General features: G+C 41.3%; 1 protein-coding gene across 2 annotated transcripts in view; it reads right to left on the bottom strand.

Moving 5' to 3' along the window:
- Nucleotides 1-18,194, bottom strand: part of BMAL2 (basic helix-loop-helix ARNT like 2) — a 95,035-nt gene that overhangs the window by 23,402 nt on the left and 53,439 nt on the right. Inside the window, exons 1-6 of one of the 2 annotated variants that reach the window (XM_082850756.1) lie at nucleotides 18,063-18,098; nucleotides 13,405-13,562; nucleotides 8,326-8,405; nucleotides 7,161-7,253; nucleotides 4,045-4,162; nucleotides 3,071-3,214 (exon numbers count right to left, since the gene is read on the bottom strand). In XM_082850756.1, the coding sequence (XP_082706882.1) occupies nucleotides 3,071-3,214; nucleotides 4,045-4,162; nucleotides 7,161-7,253; nucleotides 8,326-8,405; nucleotides 13,405-13,562; nucleotides 18,063-18,076 (607 nt within the window). In that variant the 5' untranslated portion in view covers nucleotides 18,077-18,098. Of the gene's footprint in view, nucleotides 1-3,070; nucleotides 3,215-4,044; nucleotides 4,163-7,160; nucleotides 7,254-8,325; nucleotides 8,406-13,404; nucleotides 13,563-18,062; nucleotides 18,099-18,194 lie in introns of those variants that run through there. The other variant, XM_082850755.1, reaches the window with a different exon arrangement.

Raw genomic sequence — 18,194 nt, 5'->3', positions numbered from 1 at the left:
AGTCCACCCACCCATTTTCCATATATTGAGAGGAACTTGCTTAACGTCACACAGTTGTTAAGCAGCATACCTGACATTAAAACTCTATTGAATTCAGAGCCCAGGCCCTGTCCACTCTGTCCTAAAGCCTGTCCACCAGCATGGCTGTTGTGAAGCAGGACCTAGTATAAGAACCTGTGACAATGGAGGGACTTAAAGATATTTCAGTTTCTTTAATGCATCACAGAATTCAACTATAAATTAGCTCCAATTGACCGTTTACCAGATATTCTTGAAATATCTGTATTTTCCCAGTAGGATTATCAATATTTATTTCAAAGGAAAGAAACTTTCCCTGCCTCTCTTATACATCTCTAAAACTTATAATTAAAAAAACAATCCTTTTAGAAACCACATGGAAGGACTAAAGTTTGATTATTACATTCTTCAAGAATGCTGCTTGGATTTTTTTTTTTTTTAACCTATGACTATACACATGTGTTTTTGCTTAAGATTCAGTATTTACAAGACTGCTTTGGAATGCTACCACAGTACCATGTAGTCTCACAGAAGATATCTCACTTTCCTTTCGGTATCTTTACAAAGGGTTAAAAGGCCAGACACAGAAAGCATTATACCTCTAAGATTATTAGTGACTAACTGTATATATTCAGTCATGTGCTGTCCTAGAATTTGACAAAAAATGAAATGAAAACTCTAAGGTAAGAGAAAGGACGAGCCTAGACAAGGTAGAGTCCTACCACCGATTTGTGACTGCAGTCCTGTATTTCAAGACAAACTGTAAAATGCCAACTTAATAAACATACATTTATTTTCAGCAAGGCCAAGATTCCTTTGGTTTCCACTGCAGAGCCTTTTCAGATTTCCTTATTGGAATTCTGGTAGAAACAAATGATCCAAGCTATTTCCCATCCTAGTCAGCTGGGGCCCGCATAACAAAGCACTACAGGCTGAGTGGCTTAAATAACAGAAGTTTATTTCCTCATAGTTCTGGAGGCTGGAGCTCCGAGGTCAGGATGGCAGCATAGTTGAGTTCTGGTGGGGACTCTCATCCTAGCTCACAGACAGCTACCATCTCGCTGTGTGCTCACAGACTGCAAACTCTCTGGGGTCTCCTCTTAGAAGGAGGGTATCACCCTCATGACCTCACCTAAACGTAATTATCTCCCAAAAGTCCCATCTCCAAATACGACCACATTGGACTGCAACATATGGATTTTAGGGGACATAATTCAGTCCATAGTATTTGCTCAAAATGTCTTGGGGGAAAAAAATCTCAAAATGTGTTTAAATTGCTTCTTTGGTGAAAGAAAGACCCTATAATGTAGGCTAGTTCACTGGATTCTTAATTGTTCTTGTAGACTGAAGAGCAGTGATGTGGTCAGTGAATCAGGAACAAAGGGCAAGAGGACGGTCACTTATGCCTTCGGTAAATGTTTCAGTGCCTACTGTGTGCCAGGCATCATGGAAAGAGAAATGAAGCTCTCAGTTTAGTGTGGGAGGCAAACAAAAAAATAATAATAATTTTGACACAGTGTGGAAAGGGCCGTGATGTAAGAGATGCTCAGGATTATTAATGGATTAGCAAAAGCGGGTACTGGGGACTCAAGCCAACCAACAAGGGGAGGGTGTCAGGGAAGATTTCCTGGAAAGAGGTGTTGCCTGTGCTTTAATGGCCCAGGATCTGCCAATGGGCTTGCACTCTCCATTCCTTCCAGCAGGATGCCCTGGTGCTGCTGTTGGCATCCTGTTTTGGAGATCTGAGTCTGGGAAGCCTCCAGGGCCACAGGCTTGACAGGCACCAATCTTTTCTTCCACACTGGGCACTTGTCAATTCAGGATTAAACCTTCATTATGGTGGAGAAGCATATCACCAAGCTGTCCTCTTAAATCTTTCATATCTCCACTGATCATCCTGTAGTCTTCCTTATTCGGGGACAGATCTTTTGAAATGTTTGTGAGGTTCTCCTAGCTGGTCTACACGTCTTGACCTTCCTGTGGTCTTAATATGAAGTCCTAAGGGGGGCAGACCCAGGGTGTCTGATTTAGTACTTCATATGTTACTGCGGTGATGGCAATGGTCACTTAGCTCCCACTGGACCTCATATAACATGAAAAAAGTCTTTCTCACTATCAGGTGAGGGGTCTACTAAAAGCACAGAGGTGTTCCTGGGGGTATCCTGTGACTCATCTATTACTTCTCTAATCTCTAAAGCAATGGCCTTCAAACATTATTTTGCACGCTGTAAAAAAACTGTAAGCGGGCTTTCCTGGTGGCGCAGTGGTTGAGAGTCCGCCTGCCGATGCAGGGGACGCAGGTTCGTGCCCCGGTCCGGGAAGATCCCACATGCCGCGGAGCGGCTGGGCCTGTGAGCCATGGCCGCTGAGCCTGCACCAGTCTCGGCACTGCTGCCCAGGGCATCCCCTCTTCCTCTACCCTTTCCTCTTCTTGTGTTCCCAAAGAATCTCATACTTGCCACAAGAGTTTAAAGCAGTGGTTCTCAAAAAGAATAGAGAGGTTGCAACCTACGCAGTTGCAAGGTTGAGAAACAAAGAGTAAGATGCTAGGCCGGGGGCAGAGGGTGAGATCAGGTTTTACAGAAGTAAAATGGTTATCCTGGACACTAGCCATGCACCACAACAAAGAGATGACTGAAATATTAGTACTAAATAAGTCCACGTGGAAACTCTTTTCTTCACAGAAGGAGAGAGAAATTAATCTGGTAGTCTTTAAAACACAAACAAAACTTGATAATGTTAGCCTCTACTCAATTTATAACTTGCATCAAACATCACAGAGATTTCAGCCATGTTAAGGTAGTTGGGTTGGCCGCCAAGGTTTTCTCTCATATGGACTGCTGTGTAGGTTAGCTGATTCACTTATGGTTGGATCTACTTAACACGGTCTTGGTTCACCAGAACCAGAATTATTTAGATAAATAAATGCTTTTGGCCTCAATTATTTGCCTCGACCATTCAGCTTATTTTTTTTTTCTTGTACAGAAAATATTTAGGACATTTAATTTTATATCCATGGCTCAAATCACTTGACATTTCAAAAGGACAATACCTTTCTTCTTTGAGTTGAGTAAGCATTCGTGCTCTTCTTTAACAGAGATTTTACAACTCTTGATTCGACAGAAAAAGGATCGTCTTGAGCCAGAATACACACAACTCCTTGCGGTGTGGAAATTACTGTGAGCTTGCAAACCAGCTTTCATAGTGCAAAGAGGTAAGAGAATAGGTAGAAAATAATATTTTCAAATAATTTTGAAATCTATCTCCTAACATTTTCTGGTCATCTATTACTTGAGAAATGGTTATTGACATTATTATACAGTAAACCCCAAAGTGAAACATACCAAAAAAATGTATTTGTCAAGCAATCACATTCTGATAACTTATAATCACTTGCAATTTACCTTTATATTTTTCCCCAGGGGGGCAGATAGTAAAGATAATTTAAATGAAATAAAAATTAAATGAAAAAAACCTTAACTAAAACAGTAATCAGTAGCATAAAGCATTATTATCTTTATATTATAAATAATTATTAGGCAATAAGCATTTTCAGAGAAGAAAATTATTTCTGGAGAAGATAAAGAATATGTATACTTCTCAAGCACAATTATACAAGGCCTTTCACATTGAGTAGACCTAACTAACACATTTAAGAAAGAGAATAATTGTCCCTCAGCATACAACTAAATAATAAAAAAACTCCAGCAATTTTTTTATCCCAAATGATACTTTCCTATAAATATTTTATTAGCATATGAAAAATAGAGAATATGAAGTAATCACATTTTCCCCAAAGCATCTTCAGATGAATGTATTTGTTTTTATATATGTGTACAAATACATGAATTCTCTATATAGTTATATATTTTTTTAAACTGAGGTTGATGATTATGAAGTTTACTAAATAATTCTCCTCTTGATAAAACCATAATTAGCTAATGTTTTCAAAACACTGTACAGACGTATTTTGAAGTAATAATTACATTTACATAAAATGGTAAGAATGCTGAAATGAGTACTTACTTTCGGCATCTATTAGCTTCTCTCTTGGTGAAGTATCAGAGGAAGAAAGTTGTTCCTTTACTTCAGCAACATCTTTTGGATGTAAGAAGTCAAATAAGCTTTGTCCAGTCAAACTAGCCTATTTATAAGGTAGATGTTCATTGAAAATCAGTATCATGTCATTTCTACCTTTCCTCATACAGACATAGGATACTCTTTCTTTGGTTTAAAGTGGCTTTTTCTTAAGCTGAGGTACATTTACTGTACTGGGTGACCTTAGCTTGGTCAGTGTTAAAAACAGTGATACGTGTAGATAGAAAAGAACACATGCACACAGACCCATAACTGGATACACACAAACCACATACACACACCTAATAACTAACATTCTATTTATTCTTGTTACTCTTGGTAACATCCCCAATTCACATGTTACTTCAAGGCATATTATTATTTACTTTAAACTTAACCATTAGTAAAAGAGATTATATTACAGAATAATATAGAAGTCAGAGAATACCTGTGATTTTTATGGTGTAACTCAAATTTACCATACTGCTTACAAATAATTACCATACTGTTGATAACTCAAATCCAACCTGGAATACGTCTCATTTGGCATTCCACTTCTCCCCACATGCACAGCATTCCTCAGCCCATGACTTTGCTTGCATGGTCTCATCACCTGGAATTCATTACCTTTTCTCTAGAAACTCAGTTCCCTGGCTGATCCAGCCAATTGCCTTTTACTCCCTGAATTCCAAGTTTCCTTCTCCCAACCTGAAATGTCTTCCTCCCCTTCTCTGCTCATCTTAAAGCCTAGGAGACATTCTACTTCACATGTGAAGCCCACAGTGATCACCCCTCTTCTGAACTCCTTTATTACCCAAGCAGACATTCCTACAGAAGGTAAAAAAATGGACCAGCTGGCCCAAGTGGCCTGGAGTGCTTGGCAGTTAGATATCGCTATCAAAAACAAAACAAAAAAACCCCACTAGCAATCTGATGTATACATCAGTCTATTGTGTGACTGGCTAAGATAAGTCTATACCCAGAACTGCTTCAGACCAAATCAGTTTTTTTTTTTTTTTAATTGAAGTACAGGTGATTTACAATGTTGTGCCAATCTCTGCTGTTCTAGACAAATCAGATTTCTGAGGCTGAAAAGCTGAAGACCAGACCCTGTACCATGGGGATCCCAAAGTCCTCCTGAGCAGTCAGTGAGTCTCTTGAATGGTCTCTGAAATGCAAAGTCAGTGTCCAGTGGGGCTGGCCTCCATGTTACTAATTTGGAACTTAAGAGCTACCTTGAATTGTCAAGTATCTTGGTGTGTATGTATGTGTGTGATGTTCTCTATTTCCAATTAGAAGACAGAAAAATCAAGTCTTACCCTGCTTTTGTGTCCCCACCTATAACCAGCTGCATGATTCATTTGGTTTTCACTCCCTCTGTATGTAGGTTCATAAAATCTTTTTCTGTTATTTAACTCGTTATCTATGAATGCCTTCTATCTCTCCAAATTTTCAAGTTTGGGGGGAATACAGGCAGAGATTAATGGGAGTTATTTAAGATTAAAGCTGGGGGCTATCTTATTTCTATATTATTTATTATATCTTTATATATATTATTATTATCTTTTTTACAATGGTGTGTTAGTTTCTGCTTTATAACAAAGTGAATCAGCTATACATATACATATATCCCCATATCTCTTGCCTCTTGCATCTCCCTCCCTATCCCACCCCTCTAGGTGGTCACAAAGCACCGAGCTGATCTCCCTGTGCTATGCAGCTGCTTCCCACTAGCTATCGGATTTACATTTGGTAGTGTATATATATCCATGCCACTCTCCCACTTTGTCCCAGCTTACCCTTCCCCCTCCCAGTGTCCTCAAGTCCATTCTGTAGTAGGTCTGCATCTTTATTCCCGTCCTGCCCCTAGGTTCTTCACGACCATTTTTTTTTTTAAGATTCCATATATATGTGTTAGCATATGGTATTTGTTTTTCTCTTTCTGACTTACTTCACTCTGTATGACAGACTCTACGTCCATCCACCTCACTAAAAATAACTCAATTTTGTTTCTTTTTATGGCTGAGTAATATTCCATTGTATATATGTGCCACATCTTCTTTATCCATTCATCTGTCGATGGACACTTAGGTTACTTCCATGTCCTGGCTACTGTAAATAGAGCTATATATATTATTTTTATTATGTATTATATTATTCTATTTCTATTTTGAAGGAGACCACAGGTGCTAGTTTATTCACTCTGTTGGTTTCAGTGCTATAGTTTTTGAGTAACTAGTTTAAATTAAATGGTGTTCAGTAAAAAGGAGGCAAATCAGTCACACCACTAGTTAAATGAAAGACGTATTTCAGAGTTTGTTGCCAGAGCCCTGATAAAAAGCTGTTTTGTAGTGTGTGTAACTTAATAAATAATAATGCTGTCTCTTGGAGGAAATAGAGAAGGGTGACCGATATTTTTCAGACACTCAAATATGATATCGTATTTAGTGCTTACATCCTGAGAGACAGGTATAATCATAATTTCCACTTTTTACATAGGAGAAAGCTGAGGTTCAGGAAAATGAAATAACTTGCTGGAGGAAGTGAACACTCCTGTCAATAACAAAAATTCATATTTTCCACACATCTTCCCATCTCTCTTAGTTCTAACTTAGCAGAAGCCAATCCCACAGCCCAATGGGAAGAAAGAGTTCAGAAAAACAGCTTCAAGATATTTTTTTTTTTTTTACAAAATAAACATAGTGGGACTTCCCTGGTGGTCCAGTGGTAAAGAATCGCCTTCCAATGCAGGGGACATGGGTTCGATCCCTGGCTGGGAAACTACGATTCCACATGCCATGGGGCAACTAAGCCCACATGTCACAACTACTGAGCTTGTGCGCCTCAACTAGAGAGCCCGCGTGCCTCAAACTAGAGCCCATGCACCGCAACTAGAGAGAAGCCCGCATGCTGCAACGAAGAGCCCATGCGCCAAACGAAGAGCCCACACCACAACGAAAGATCCTGCATGCCTCAACTAAGACCCAACGCAGCCACACAACCCCCCCCAAAATTTTTTTTTTAATTAATAAACATAGTAAGAAAATATCCTCAGTTTTGGATACCTGATCATAATTAAGTATTTTGGAGACTGATTTAGAAATGAAGAGAATTTTTCCTCTTTCACATCCAACCACAAATAGGAAGCCTTCTGCAGTCTAGAATTTAAAAATACAAAGTGAATATTTTAAAAATACAAAGTGAATTCTGTCTCTCTCATACACATACATTCAGATTTGGAGGAAATTATTGTAGCAATGAAACTAGTAGAGTGGTCATAAGAGCTAGTAAAATTAATTTTAAGAAATTTTCTCACTACATAAAAAGACTGATAAAATCAAATTGAACCCCAGTCTAAAGTAATGTTTTTGACTTGGAAAGTCCAGGCATGGAATATCTAGTTGAGATATTTCAAAATATAAAAATTACCTATGTTGAATTCTATACTCATACAGAAACTCTGTAAAGATATCAAAACACATCAATAACAGTTGCCTGTGGATGCACTGAGACGGAAGGACTGTGCAGATTGGGATGAAGGAAGCATCAGGAATACTATATTTGAATTCAGCTGTTCAAATAAAAAAGGGCTCTTTAAAAAAATTAAAAGAAAAACGGACAAATGTATATCAAAAATCTTTCTATTTAATCATACTAAGGCATAAAGCCTAGTAGTAATAGCACAAGATCAAGACATGTATCACCTCCTGGGAGCAGGATAAGCCAATGACATGGTCATATTTGCCACGTCAAATAAACCTGTAAACCAGTGAATCTGAAACCCAGGCATGCACGTGAAATGATGAGGACAGAAATGGCAAAGCATCGACTAATAACTCATTCAGTAAGCAGTGGCTGGCTCATCTGCAGACAACAGGATCCTGAAGGAACTGAGTACAAGGTAGATGGCCTTGAAGGAGGTGCCAATAGTGGGGAGTAGAGCCTACGGTGTGGGAAGTGAGTGCAGCAGGCAGTGTAAGGAGCTTAGCATTAAAGACAAGCTATGCTCTCTCCTTTGGAAAGTGCCTATCCTCTGCCTCTACATTCATTAGCCCAAACTAATAAGACATATTTACTTGCATAACTTAAATTTTTATCTTAAAGGAAATTTGGTATAATACAGAGTCCTGTATGTTTAGAACAGGAATTTTTAGAACTAAAAATCTTCCTCCCTTTCAAACAAAAATGAAAGGACAAATACAACTTAAACAAACATATCTCTTAACTTACCTTAAGAATTAAGTGTCTGAGCTCATTATCCTGAATGAATGAAGGTCTGTAATTATTTCCTGCATAAGAACTTGTCATACCTGAAAATAAAGAAGTCAACTAGTTATTAAAAATAGAGATGGAGGGACTTCCCTGGTGGTGCAGTGGTTAAGAATCCACCTGCCAATGCAGGGGACATGGGTTCGAGCCCTGGTCTAGGAAGATCCCACATGCCACGGAGCAACTAAGCCTGTGCACCACAACTACTGAGCCTGCGCTCTAGAGCCCATGAGCCACAACTACTGAGCCCCTGAGCCACAACTACTGAGCCCGCGTGCCACAACTACAGAAGCCTGCACGCCTAGAGCCCGTGCTCCGCAACAAGAGAAGCCACCACAATGAGAAGCCTGTGCACCACAACTAAGAGTAGCTCCCGCTCACTGCAACTAGAGAAAGCCCACGTGCAGCAACAAAGACCCAATGAGCCAAAAATATAAATAAATAAATAAATAAAATAGAGTAATAAAATAGAGTATTTCTTTAAAAAAAATTAGAGATGGAAATGTAGTAAATGCTCAGTGAACATTAGCAATGCTGCTGTTGCTATTGGTGACAACGACGATGATGGTATTTTGTCTTTTAGCACACTCTAAGACCTCTTCCGTAATCATTCTCTTTCTTCGTTATTACTAGACTGAAATGTCTAGTAATACAGCCTCTCAGACTGTAAATTCTTAGAACTACTTATTCCATTATACTCAAATGTGCAGACAGTAAGAGCTGTATATTGAAAAGTAATAAAGTGCAATATATTATCTATAACATTATAATAACATGCAACAATATTCATGACTCTGGTTATTTTTATAATTTCTTAGCTTATTAAAACTGATCATATGAATTACCCTGAATAGAGAGATTCTGGAATTCTAAGCAAATTTTATGGATTCATAAGATTTCCCATAGGACCCTTTAAAGAGCATATGGAGACTTCTGATAATACAAAAAAATGTATAAAATATAAATGAAATAATTCACTTTAAGCCCTTAGCATAGAGGTTACTGTATTAAAAGAAAAGTCTCTAAAGAAACCAGAAGAGCTGGGAAAATGATAAGTAATGATCATGTCAAAGCTAGGTAAATTTGACCTGAGCGAAGTAAGGGAAGAACTAAAAGTACGTTTGTCTTGAGGGCATCCACCAACCTTGACAGGGAAAGCCCTTCATGGCCACAAGGGGGCGCAGGGGACAGTTCATCAAGCCAAGGTGTGCTGTCCCCAGATAACCTCCAAGCAAGGGTGATTCAAAAGTAAATCACATTTCCCTCCCTTACACTTCCCAACCTCCCTAACCCTAAACCCCTCCTTCTAGGCACCGCAAGGAAAGATGCTTTTGCAAAAGAAAGGTAGGGTAACACCCTGAGACATGTTAACCATTAATTGGTCCTTGGATGAATTTATAGCCGAAACTCACCAACTACCTAAGTGGTGGGGAAAAAACAAAACCAGAAAAATCACACACACTCATGGAGTGATTTGGTAAAGTCTTCTCAGACCGGCAGCACCCCTTAAAGGCCTGGCATAAGCAAATGAAATCTCTTTTGGAATCTACCTTCTAGGTAGCCCTCAAAGAATTCCCCCAAATGACTGTTATTATTATTATTACTACCCAGTAGCCTGGTAGGAGGGAGTTGAGAAAGGGATGAAAGACGCAGACTCTGCATGCCAAGCCAGGCACAGGAATAAATCAATGTGAGTGAGGCGCTGACACTTCCAGGCTGGCCTGAAGCGAGGTTGGCGGAATCGTGCTGAGGAAAGCCGGTCAGTGTCTGTCAGCCAGAATGGGTGACCCTGACGCAACAGGAGAGTGAGGACGTGAGGACGTGAGGATGTGCCAGGGAGAAAAAGAGGGCAGTCAGCAAAGAGCTGAAGCCAGGGTGAGGTGAGCTAACAAAATGCAAGCCGTGCGATTCTGTACGCCTGCCAAAGGGCAGTGACAAAGTTGAGTCTCAGATTCTGGTGGCAAAAATAAATGAGGAAACATGATCACTGACTTCTGTTATAAAGTTCATCACTGTCATTAAAAAATGACAGTATGACAATGATCATTATAATAAGGATAATAATGATCAATATGACAATAACAATTCTTCCTCCTGTCCTCTGACCACCACCTCCAGCATCAAGAAACCCTGTGCTCTTTCTCTGACATCTGTCTTAGGACAAACTTCATATGATATCACTTACATGTGGAATCTAAAAAAATGATACGAATAACAGAAACAGTATTTACAAAACAGAAACAGACTCACAGACGTAGACTCACACTTGTGGTTACCAAAGGGGAAAGGTGTTGGGGGAGGGATAAATTAGGAGTTTGGGATTAATGGATACAAAATAAACAACAAGGACCTACTGTATATGTATAGCTCAATATACACTTTGCTGTACACCTGAAACTAACACAACATTGTAAATCAACTATACTGCAGTAAAAAAAAGAACAATAATGAAAAAAAGAGAAACACTGTGCTCCCCCTTTACACTTGTCCTTTACTCTTAACAACAACCCTATGAGGCAATGCATTATCCCTGTTTCACAGCTGTGGGAGTTGAGGGTTAGAATGTGAAGTAACTTAAGTCCCATGGCAATTAAGGCAGGGAGCCAGGATTCGAACCCAGGTTTGCCTCCAGGACCCACGCATGCATTATTGGCTCCCAGGTGTTCAGACCCACGCAGGTTCTCGGAAAGCACCTGCTGCTGCAGAAGAAGGCTTACTCCAAATGTGGTCTGCAAACCACTGTCGTCATCACCCCGTGGTGAGATGAGCACAGAAATTAAGAATACACATTTAGACACTTTTATGGAAACGTAACACTGTTGCGGCATCCCAGCCCATGAGCGTTTTTCCACTGATTAATTGTACCGTATTTTACAATGGATGGGGGTGGGGAGCACTTGCTCTCCCCCCCCCAGATAGTCTGCAAAGCACTGCTGCAGAGTGTAGAGAAAAAAAATCATTTCACCACCCTCTGTCTTCAAAGTAATTATGTGTGGACCATCCACGTGCAGCCTTCTCATGATCTGGCATCTGGGCATTTGTGGATCGAGTTGGGGTACACTCTGGCTAGGGCACTGGAATGCAGCCCCAGCTGCTTTAAGTCATCTCATCCGTGGGTAGCACTGACTAAGGATCTGGTCAGGATGTGTGATGCGTACATGACCACTTCGCTTCAGCTTAGAAGGGCCAATGGTGAAATCTACGCTCTGTTCCAAAGAATCCCTTCTGGATTTAGGCAGCATCTCCTCCCTACTGAGCTGCCCCTCGTCCCACGCGTACTTCCACATAACATCTATCACACTGGGTGTTAATGATCTTCTCCGGGGTCTGTCTCCCTTGTCCACCACGAACCCCTCCAAGCACAGAGATCTTGCCTCCTTCATTTTCCTAACCCCAGCACAGGACAGGAACCGAGCTGATGCTCATTTCATGTTTGTTGAATTAGTTGACTGATTCATGGCTTTTCCCTTAGGTCCTCTTCTGCCAGGACGCTGTGAATGTGAAAACTGTTGGGTAATTTTAGGGCTGCAAGCAAATGACCTCGGTTGAGCCTGCTAATGTTCACTGCTAAAAGATTGAAGGGAAGTGTTACATACAACTTATGCAAGACCCAGTTGTGGGTAAAAGAGAATCTTCTTTCACAACAGACTCTTATGAACCAAAGACCTCCTATCACACTCCCAAAAGGAAGCCTGCCAGGCAGTCTCCCAACACCTGGGCTGCTCTCTGCATGGCACTGAAGGGATCAAGGGCTGAACTTGCTTTTCCCCACTGCCTGCACTCCAGATCTGCATGCACTCAGCTCATCACAGTGCATAAGTCATTTTTCTACCATCTGTGGAGATCTAAGGAAGGTGATTTAAAGTACAACTTGCACAAATTACTACTGAATAGCCCTTTAATAGCTGTCTCTAGTTTTACTTCCTAATTTGCCAATGCCCCCTCCTTCTCCAATACGAACAGATTTGCCAGGATTTTTTGTCTCATTATGAAGTAAGATCCTCTTTGTCTGGGCTCCAGTTTGCACCTGGAGTCCAGGGAGCACTGCTTTCCTCTAAGCCACTTTAACTTGACTTGGCAAAGTCTCTATGTTCAGACCACAGAACTTCCTTTTCCCTGAAACAGATTCCTTTTCCTGGTATGCAGTATAGGACAGAGATCTAAAGAAGACCCTTGGTCTTCCTTTGCTTATTCCTTTCTTATACTTTTTGAGCCAGATTTCACTATAATCTTTTAGATCTTTACAAATCTGAACTTTCAGAGTCTTCTCAGTGGTCTGCAGCGAACTCCTCTGCCGGTCCTCTGATAATCTCAATGTGAATTTATGTCATTAACATTCCTGTACCTAAAACTCAATTCTATTTCCGTCATTCTGCCCCCCAAGTCAGACCAGGGTTATTCCCAAACCAGATGTGATTTCGACTACACATATGCACAGAACACTTATTACACTTGGATTTAAAATTCAAGCTCAAATAGGGGAACTTCTAAAGTCAGAAACGATCCCGCACGCCCCAAGAAGCATCAGCTAAGGACCTCCTTCACCCAATGTCTCGTAAATGTGAGAATATCTTAGAATAGTAAGGTGTGATGCATTTTCAGTACTACTTACAAGTCTGAATAAAGTTTTAAGAGAAATTGCTGAATTTAAGGAGGTTTTCTTTTCTAATAGTGGAAATCTGTCAACTTAAAATTATAATAATTAACATTTAAAAACTTCTAAAATATTGAGAGCTATGTACAGCAGGTTTTATCATCTTCATATTATGTATGAGAAAACTAGTAGAAATATAAAGGCTTTTCAAGTTCACATAGTAAACTCAAGATGAAGCTTTTAGTAAAACCAAGTTTTCTGACATCCAAATTAGTATTTTCTCCATGTACAGAATACGGACAAGCATCAAAATGAATACCTATAAAGTTGAAAGACACATCTGTATAAAATCTCAGTAGCCAATAACAACAAAACAAACCTATCAGGGACTTCAATTACAGGGAAGACTTCACAAATCCAAGTGTGGAGGCCATTTTCACACTCACCTTTTAAAGATCTCAAGTGTTCAACAGCCATTCTTAAAACTGTCAGTTTGTCCAGTTTCCGTGCCATGGGATTGCACTGAGGGATCATCGCGGACAGTTTTTCAATCAGGTTGTTCATTTTATCTCTCCTGCGCTTTTCGGTTTGGCTATGCGCTTCTCTAAGAAGGAGAAAGAGCTTCCATTATATTTAACATTTAACAGACCCCCAGTGACCCCAGAGGCAGCAGTGGGAGCACGGGTGAGGCCAGCAAGCCCCCACTGTTCTTCCTCCCGACTTTGGCCCTGCAGGTGGCATTCAGGGAAGAGGCGGGAGTGGCACTCATTCACACTGCCTTTACCTCCACCCCCCATACCCTTGCTCCTTCCTTCCTGACCTTATTCCCTGAAACCTTCAAGAACTAAGACCTCTGTGCGAGAGCTGCAGCAGGTGGTTTTTTAGCTTCCCTCCAGCCGTAGAGGAAGAATGGGCCGCCTTCTATTCAAAGCTAACTCCTTTCTGGTCTTTGCTTGCACAGTTATCAGCATTTTAAGCTCATTCTCTTTCACAGCTCCTTCTATGCGTCGATAAATGGGCTCAAGTCTCTTCCCTTTGAGGAAGAAATCCCTTTCCAGAATTCTAGGGATTTTTTTTCCTTGCTAATGTCTTCCCTCCTTGGCCAGCTTCCTGAGAGTACGGTCTCCACTTAACGTTTCATCTCCCAGGTGCCTCTCCTATTAAAATCAACCTCCCAGGACTTCCCTGGTGATGCAGTGGTTAAGAATCCGCCTGCCAATGCAGGGGACACGGGTTTGATCCTTGGTCCAGGAAGATCCCACATGCCATGGAGCAACTAAGCCCGTGAGCCACAACTACTGAGCCTGTGTGCCGCAACTACTGAAGCCCATGCATCTACAGCCCGTGCTCCGCAACAAGAGAAGCCACTGCAACGGGAAGCCCACTCACTGCAACGAAGAGTAGCCCCCGCTCACCGCAACTAGAGAAAGCCCACGGGCAGCAATGAAGACCCAGTGCAGCCAAAAAAAAAACTGAAATCAAATCATCCTCCCAGCCCCCATTCCACTACAACTGCTCTAGCAGAGGTCATCCTCATCTTATGCAACCCCAGGTGATCCCTGCCTTGAATTTGACACTATTGCCATTTCTCATTCTTCGCTGGCTTCTGTGACCTCTCCGCTCCTCCAGCCTCTCCGCTCAGCTCCGCCCCCTTAGCCTCCCTACTCAGCTCTTCCTCTGTCCTTCAATACTGGCCCCCCAGAGATCCCTCACTTGACACCGCTCTCTCCTCACCTATAGCTTCACCCTAAGAGACTGCACACCTTCATAAGGCTTTACAACTACTCATAAGCTACTTACCATTCAATCCCTATCTCATTCATTCTTTATCCAATTCCCAACCTTCAGAACTAAAATTATGCACCTCAGGGATTCATAAGCCCCCTAAAACTCAAGAAATCCCAAACTGAATGCATTCTCTGCAGCTGACCCCATTTTAATCCTTCCTCTGCCAGCCCTGATTACTCTTCCTTCTATAGGGTTTATCTTGATTGGTGACGCCACTAGACTAGCTCTAGACCCTCCCTCCCTTCTTCACCCTGAAGAGCCAAATAACCACAAACTCCTATAAATTCTAGTTCTTAAATATTTGAGATGGCTTGAGCCACGTGGTCAAACTGAAGTTGCAGAGTCACTTTCCCTGGAGTACACATCCTGAGGAGCCTGAACATGGGAGGGCACTTGGGGCACCAGGACGTGCAGTTAACTTTGAATTTCAGATAAACAGTGAGTACTTTTTTAGTATAAGTATATCCTTGTGCAATATTTGGGACATACTTGTACTAAAAAGTCTTCATTACATATCTGAAACTCACAGTTGGCCAGGTATCCTGTATTTTATCTGGCAGCCTAGTCTGGGGGGGCCTCATTCACACTCCCCAGCAGCCAGTTCAGCAGATGAGGGGCAGTCTTGGCCTCCGGATGACACCACAACGATGTGATGTCACTTAACCCCCTCTCATCTCTGTGCCCCTTTTCTAACTCAGAGGTTACGTGACTTGTCTATGAGCATGAGGCTGAAACTTGAACCACACATGGCCCCGGTCTCTCGAGCCTCCTGCTATTATCACAGTGCTCAGCAAAGTGGTCGCCACAGCCCAAGAGAGAACTGGTTCTTCCCAGGGTAAAATGGTCATTCAGCTGCATTGACATAAGAGAAATATTGGCAACATGTGAAACGTTGAACAAGCAATGCAACCTAAGCACTCTCTCTTAAGATTTGTTAAGAATCTTGTGGTTATAGATGATCTTATTTGCAAAGCAGAAATAAAGACACAGACATAGAGAACAAATGTATGGATACCAGGGGGAAGGAGGGGATGAATTGTGCGATTGGGATTGACATATATACACTACCATGTATAAAATAGATAACTAATGAGAACCTGCTGTATAGCACAGGGAACTCTACTTGGTGCTCTGTGGTGACCTAAATGGGAAGGAAATCCAAAAAAGAGGGCATATATGTATACATATGGCTGATTCACTTTGCTGTACAGCAGAAACTGACACAGAAGTGTAAAGCAACTATACTCCAATAAAAAAATTAAAAATAAATTAAATAAAATAAACATATCTAGGTTCTGAGTGGGGAAAAGAAAGAATCTTGTGGTTACAAGTGACAGAAACCTTCACTTAAACTGACTTAAAAAGTATAAAAAGGGCTTCCCTGGTGGCGCAGTGGTTGAGAGTCCACTTGCCGATGCGGGGGACACGGGTTCGTGCCCCGGTCCGGGAAGATCCCACATACCATGTAGCGGCTGGGCCCGTGAGCCATGGCCGCTGAGCCTGCGCGTCCAGAGCCTGTGCTCCACAGTGGGGGAGGCTGCAGCGGTGAGGGGCCCGCGTACCTCGGAAAAAAAAAAAAAAAAAAAAGAAAGAAAAAGGTTATATTAAAACAAAAGAAAAAAAAGAAGAAGAAGAAGAGTTTGGAGAAGGCAATCTAATGGGAAAGAGGAAAAATAGGAGACTCGTCCCGATCTGTTCTTAGAGACTTTAAACTAGATGGAAGAGTGGGGCCAAGGCAGGAAGCGCTGATGGAGCACCATCCGCCCAACCACTCACGCTTGGCCAATGACACGCCTGGAACAAAATAAGTACTTTGGGGTGAACTGGATGGAATTCAAGTTACCTGTGTATTTACATAAAATGCAGTTATCTGCTCGTACTTTGGTCTATTCATGAGCAATTTTTATTTATGTTTATTTTTGGCCACACCACACGGCTTGCAGGATCTTAGTTCCCCGACCAGACTGAACCCAGGTCACAGTAGTGAAAGCGCTGGGTCCTAACCACTGGACCAGGGAATTCCCCCATGAGAACTTTTTAAAGATTTATGATTTTTAAAATGTTATGATTATCTACTTGCTATAATGTTCACCTCTTCTTTCTAACAATATTACCCATCAGCATGGACAGTAGCAGTGGAAAGAGATGCCTGATTCCAGGAATGTACAGCAGAAGGGAAAGTGACTTCTCTTAGAGCCAGGGTTTTGAGGGAGATGAGAACAGGTAGGAACAAGGTCACTTGGGAATAATGAATGATGATGCTGGGAGCTAGGAAAGACAGAGGAAGGTGAAATAGCCAGTTTTTGAATAAGGTACTTTATTTGAAGGAGGTGCACCTGGAAAGACTTCTTAAAGAATTTTATTAAAGAAGGGCATATTTACCCAGAGGCAAGTTCTCTGCTTAGTAATTTATCAGGGCTCTGGCTCTTAATTCTGTGAACTGTTACTGTCACTTTGAACCATGTCAGTGTTCTGCAGAGTCATATTTAAAAAAAAAAACAGAATAAATGGAGAAAAAGCAAAACTGAGATCTGGCCATGTTGCCAGATGTAGGGAAAAAAACTTGTTGACGTTGAAAGAATATGATAAAACCAGTGACAGACTTTATGGTGATGGTTCCTAATAATCAGACACTCCTTGTAAGTAATTCTGATTTGCTTATTGGATGAATTAGGTTTTCTCTAGTGCGTCAAGAAAATAATAGTTGTTTTCAATAAATAGCTATTCTGAGAAAAATTTAAAGACACGTAAGCCAAAATGTTATTCAAGTAGATAGAGAAAAAAGGTATAATGTATCTGATGATGGTACCAGATGGTTTTGTTTTGTTTTGTTTTTAGAACTGTATTTATTTCCAGTCACTCCTACTCCTTCACCCTGAGTGGCTGCATTACTTCAAGGCAGGGGTCTCTGGCTCCGTGGAGAAGGAAATGAGTTGCCATTTCAGACTTCCTATGCTGAAAGGTGGTCCAGCAGGGCTGAGGGAGCTCGGGAATGCTCTGGACTCAGGGCAGGCAGGCACGCGGCAGGGACCCTGCCCTGTGGGATCTGCCTGGCTTCTCTGACAGAGAAGCAGAACTGCTGGCATCACCCACCTGACTCCCTGCATGCATTCCAGAGCTGGAAATGAGCTCATTAGAGCAAAAGGAACTTATGAGCGCCACAATTTGGGCCTGAGGTATTCTCAGAGCAGAACATATGAGAAAAAGCTAATATTCATGAATCCATTCTATCTTGACATCACCCTTTGCTTTAGCTAACGGTCTACATGTGCGACCTCTCCCACCCACCGTGTACCCTCTCAACAGTTCAGTATACCTGAAGGACTTCATTTTTACTTGTTGTTCACCATCTTCCATTCTACAAAAAAGCAGGATAAAATATCAAACTACATGAAACAGATTTTTGGTAATTCTTGAGAAATAAATGTGGGATTAGGTCCAATCATCC

Source organism: Leucopleurus acutus (genome assembly GCF_964270905.1).
Source record: "Leucopleurus acutus genome assembly, chromosome: 11".
In the NCBI taxonomy this organism is placed as follows: domain Eukaryota; kingdom Metazoa; phylum Chordata; class Mammalia; order Artiodactyla; family Delphinidae; genus Leucopleurus; species Leucopleurus acutus.
The sequence above is the reverse complement of the archived record's forward strand: the minus strand, read 5'-3'. Positions and strand labels throughout refer to the sequence as shown.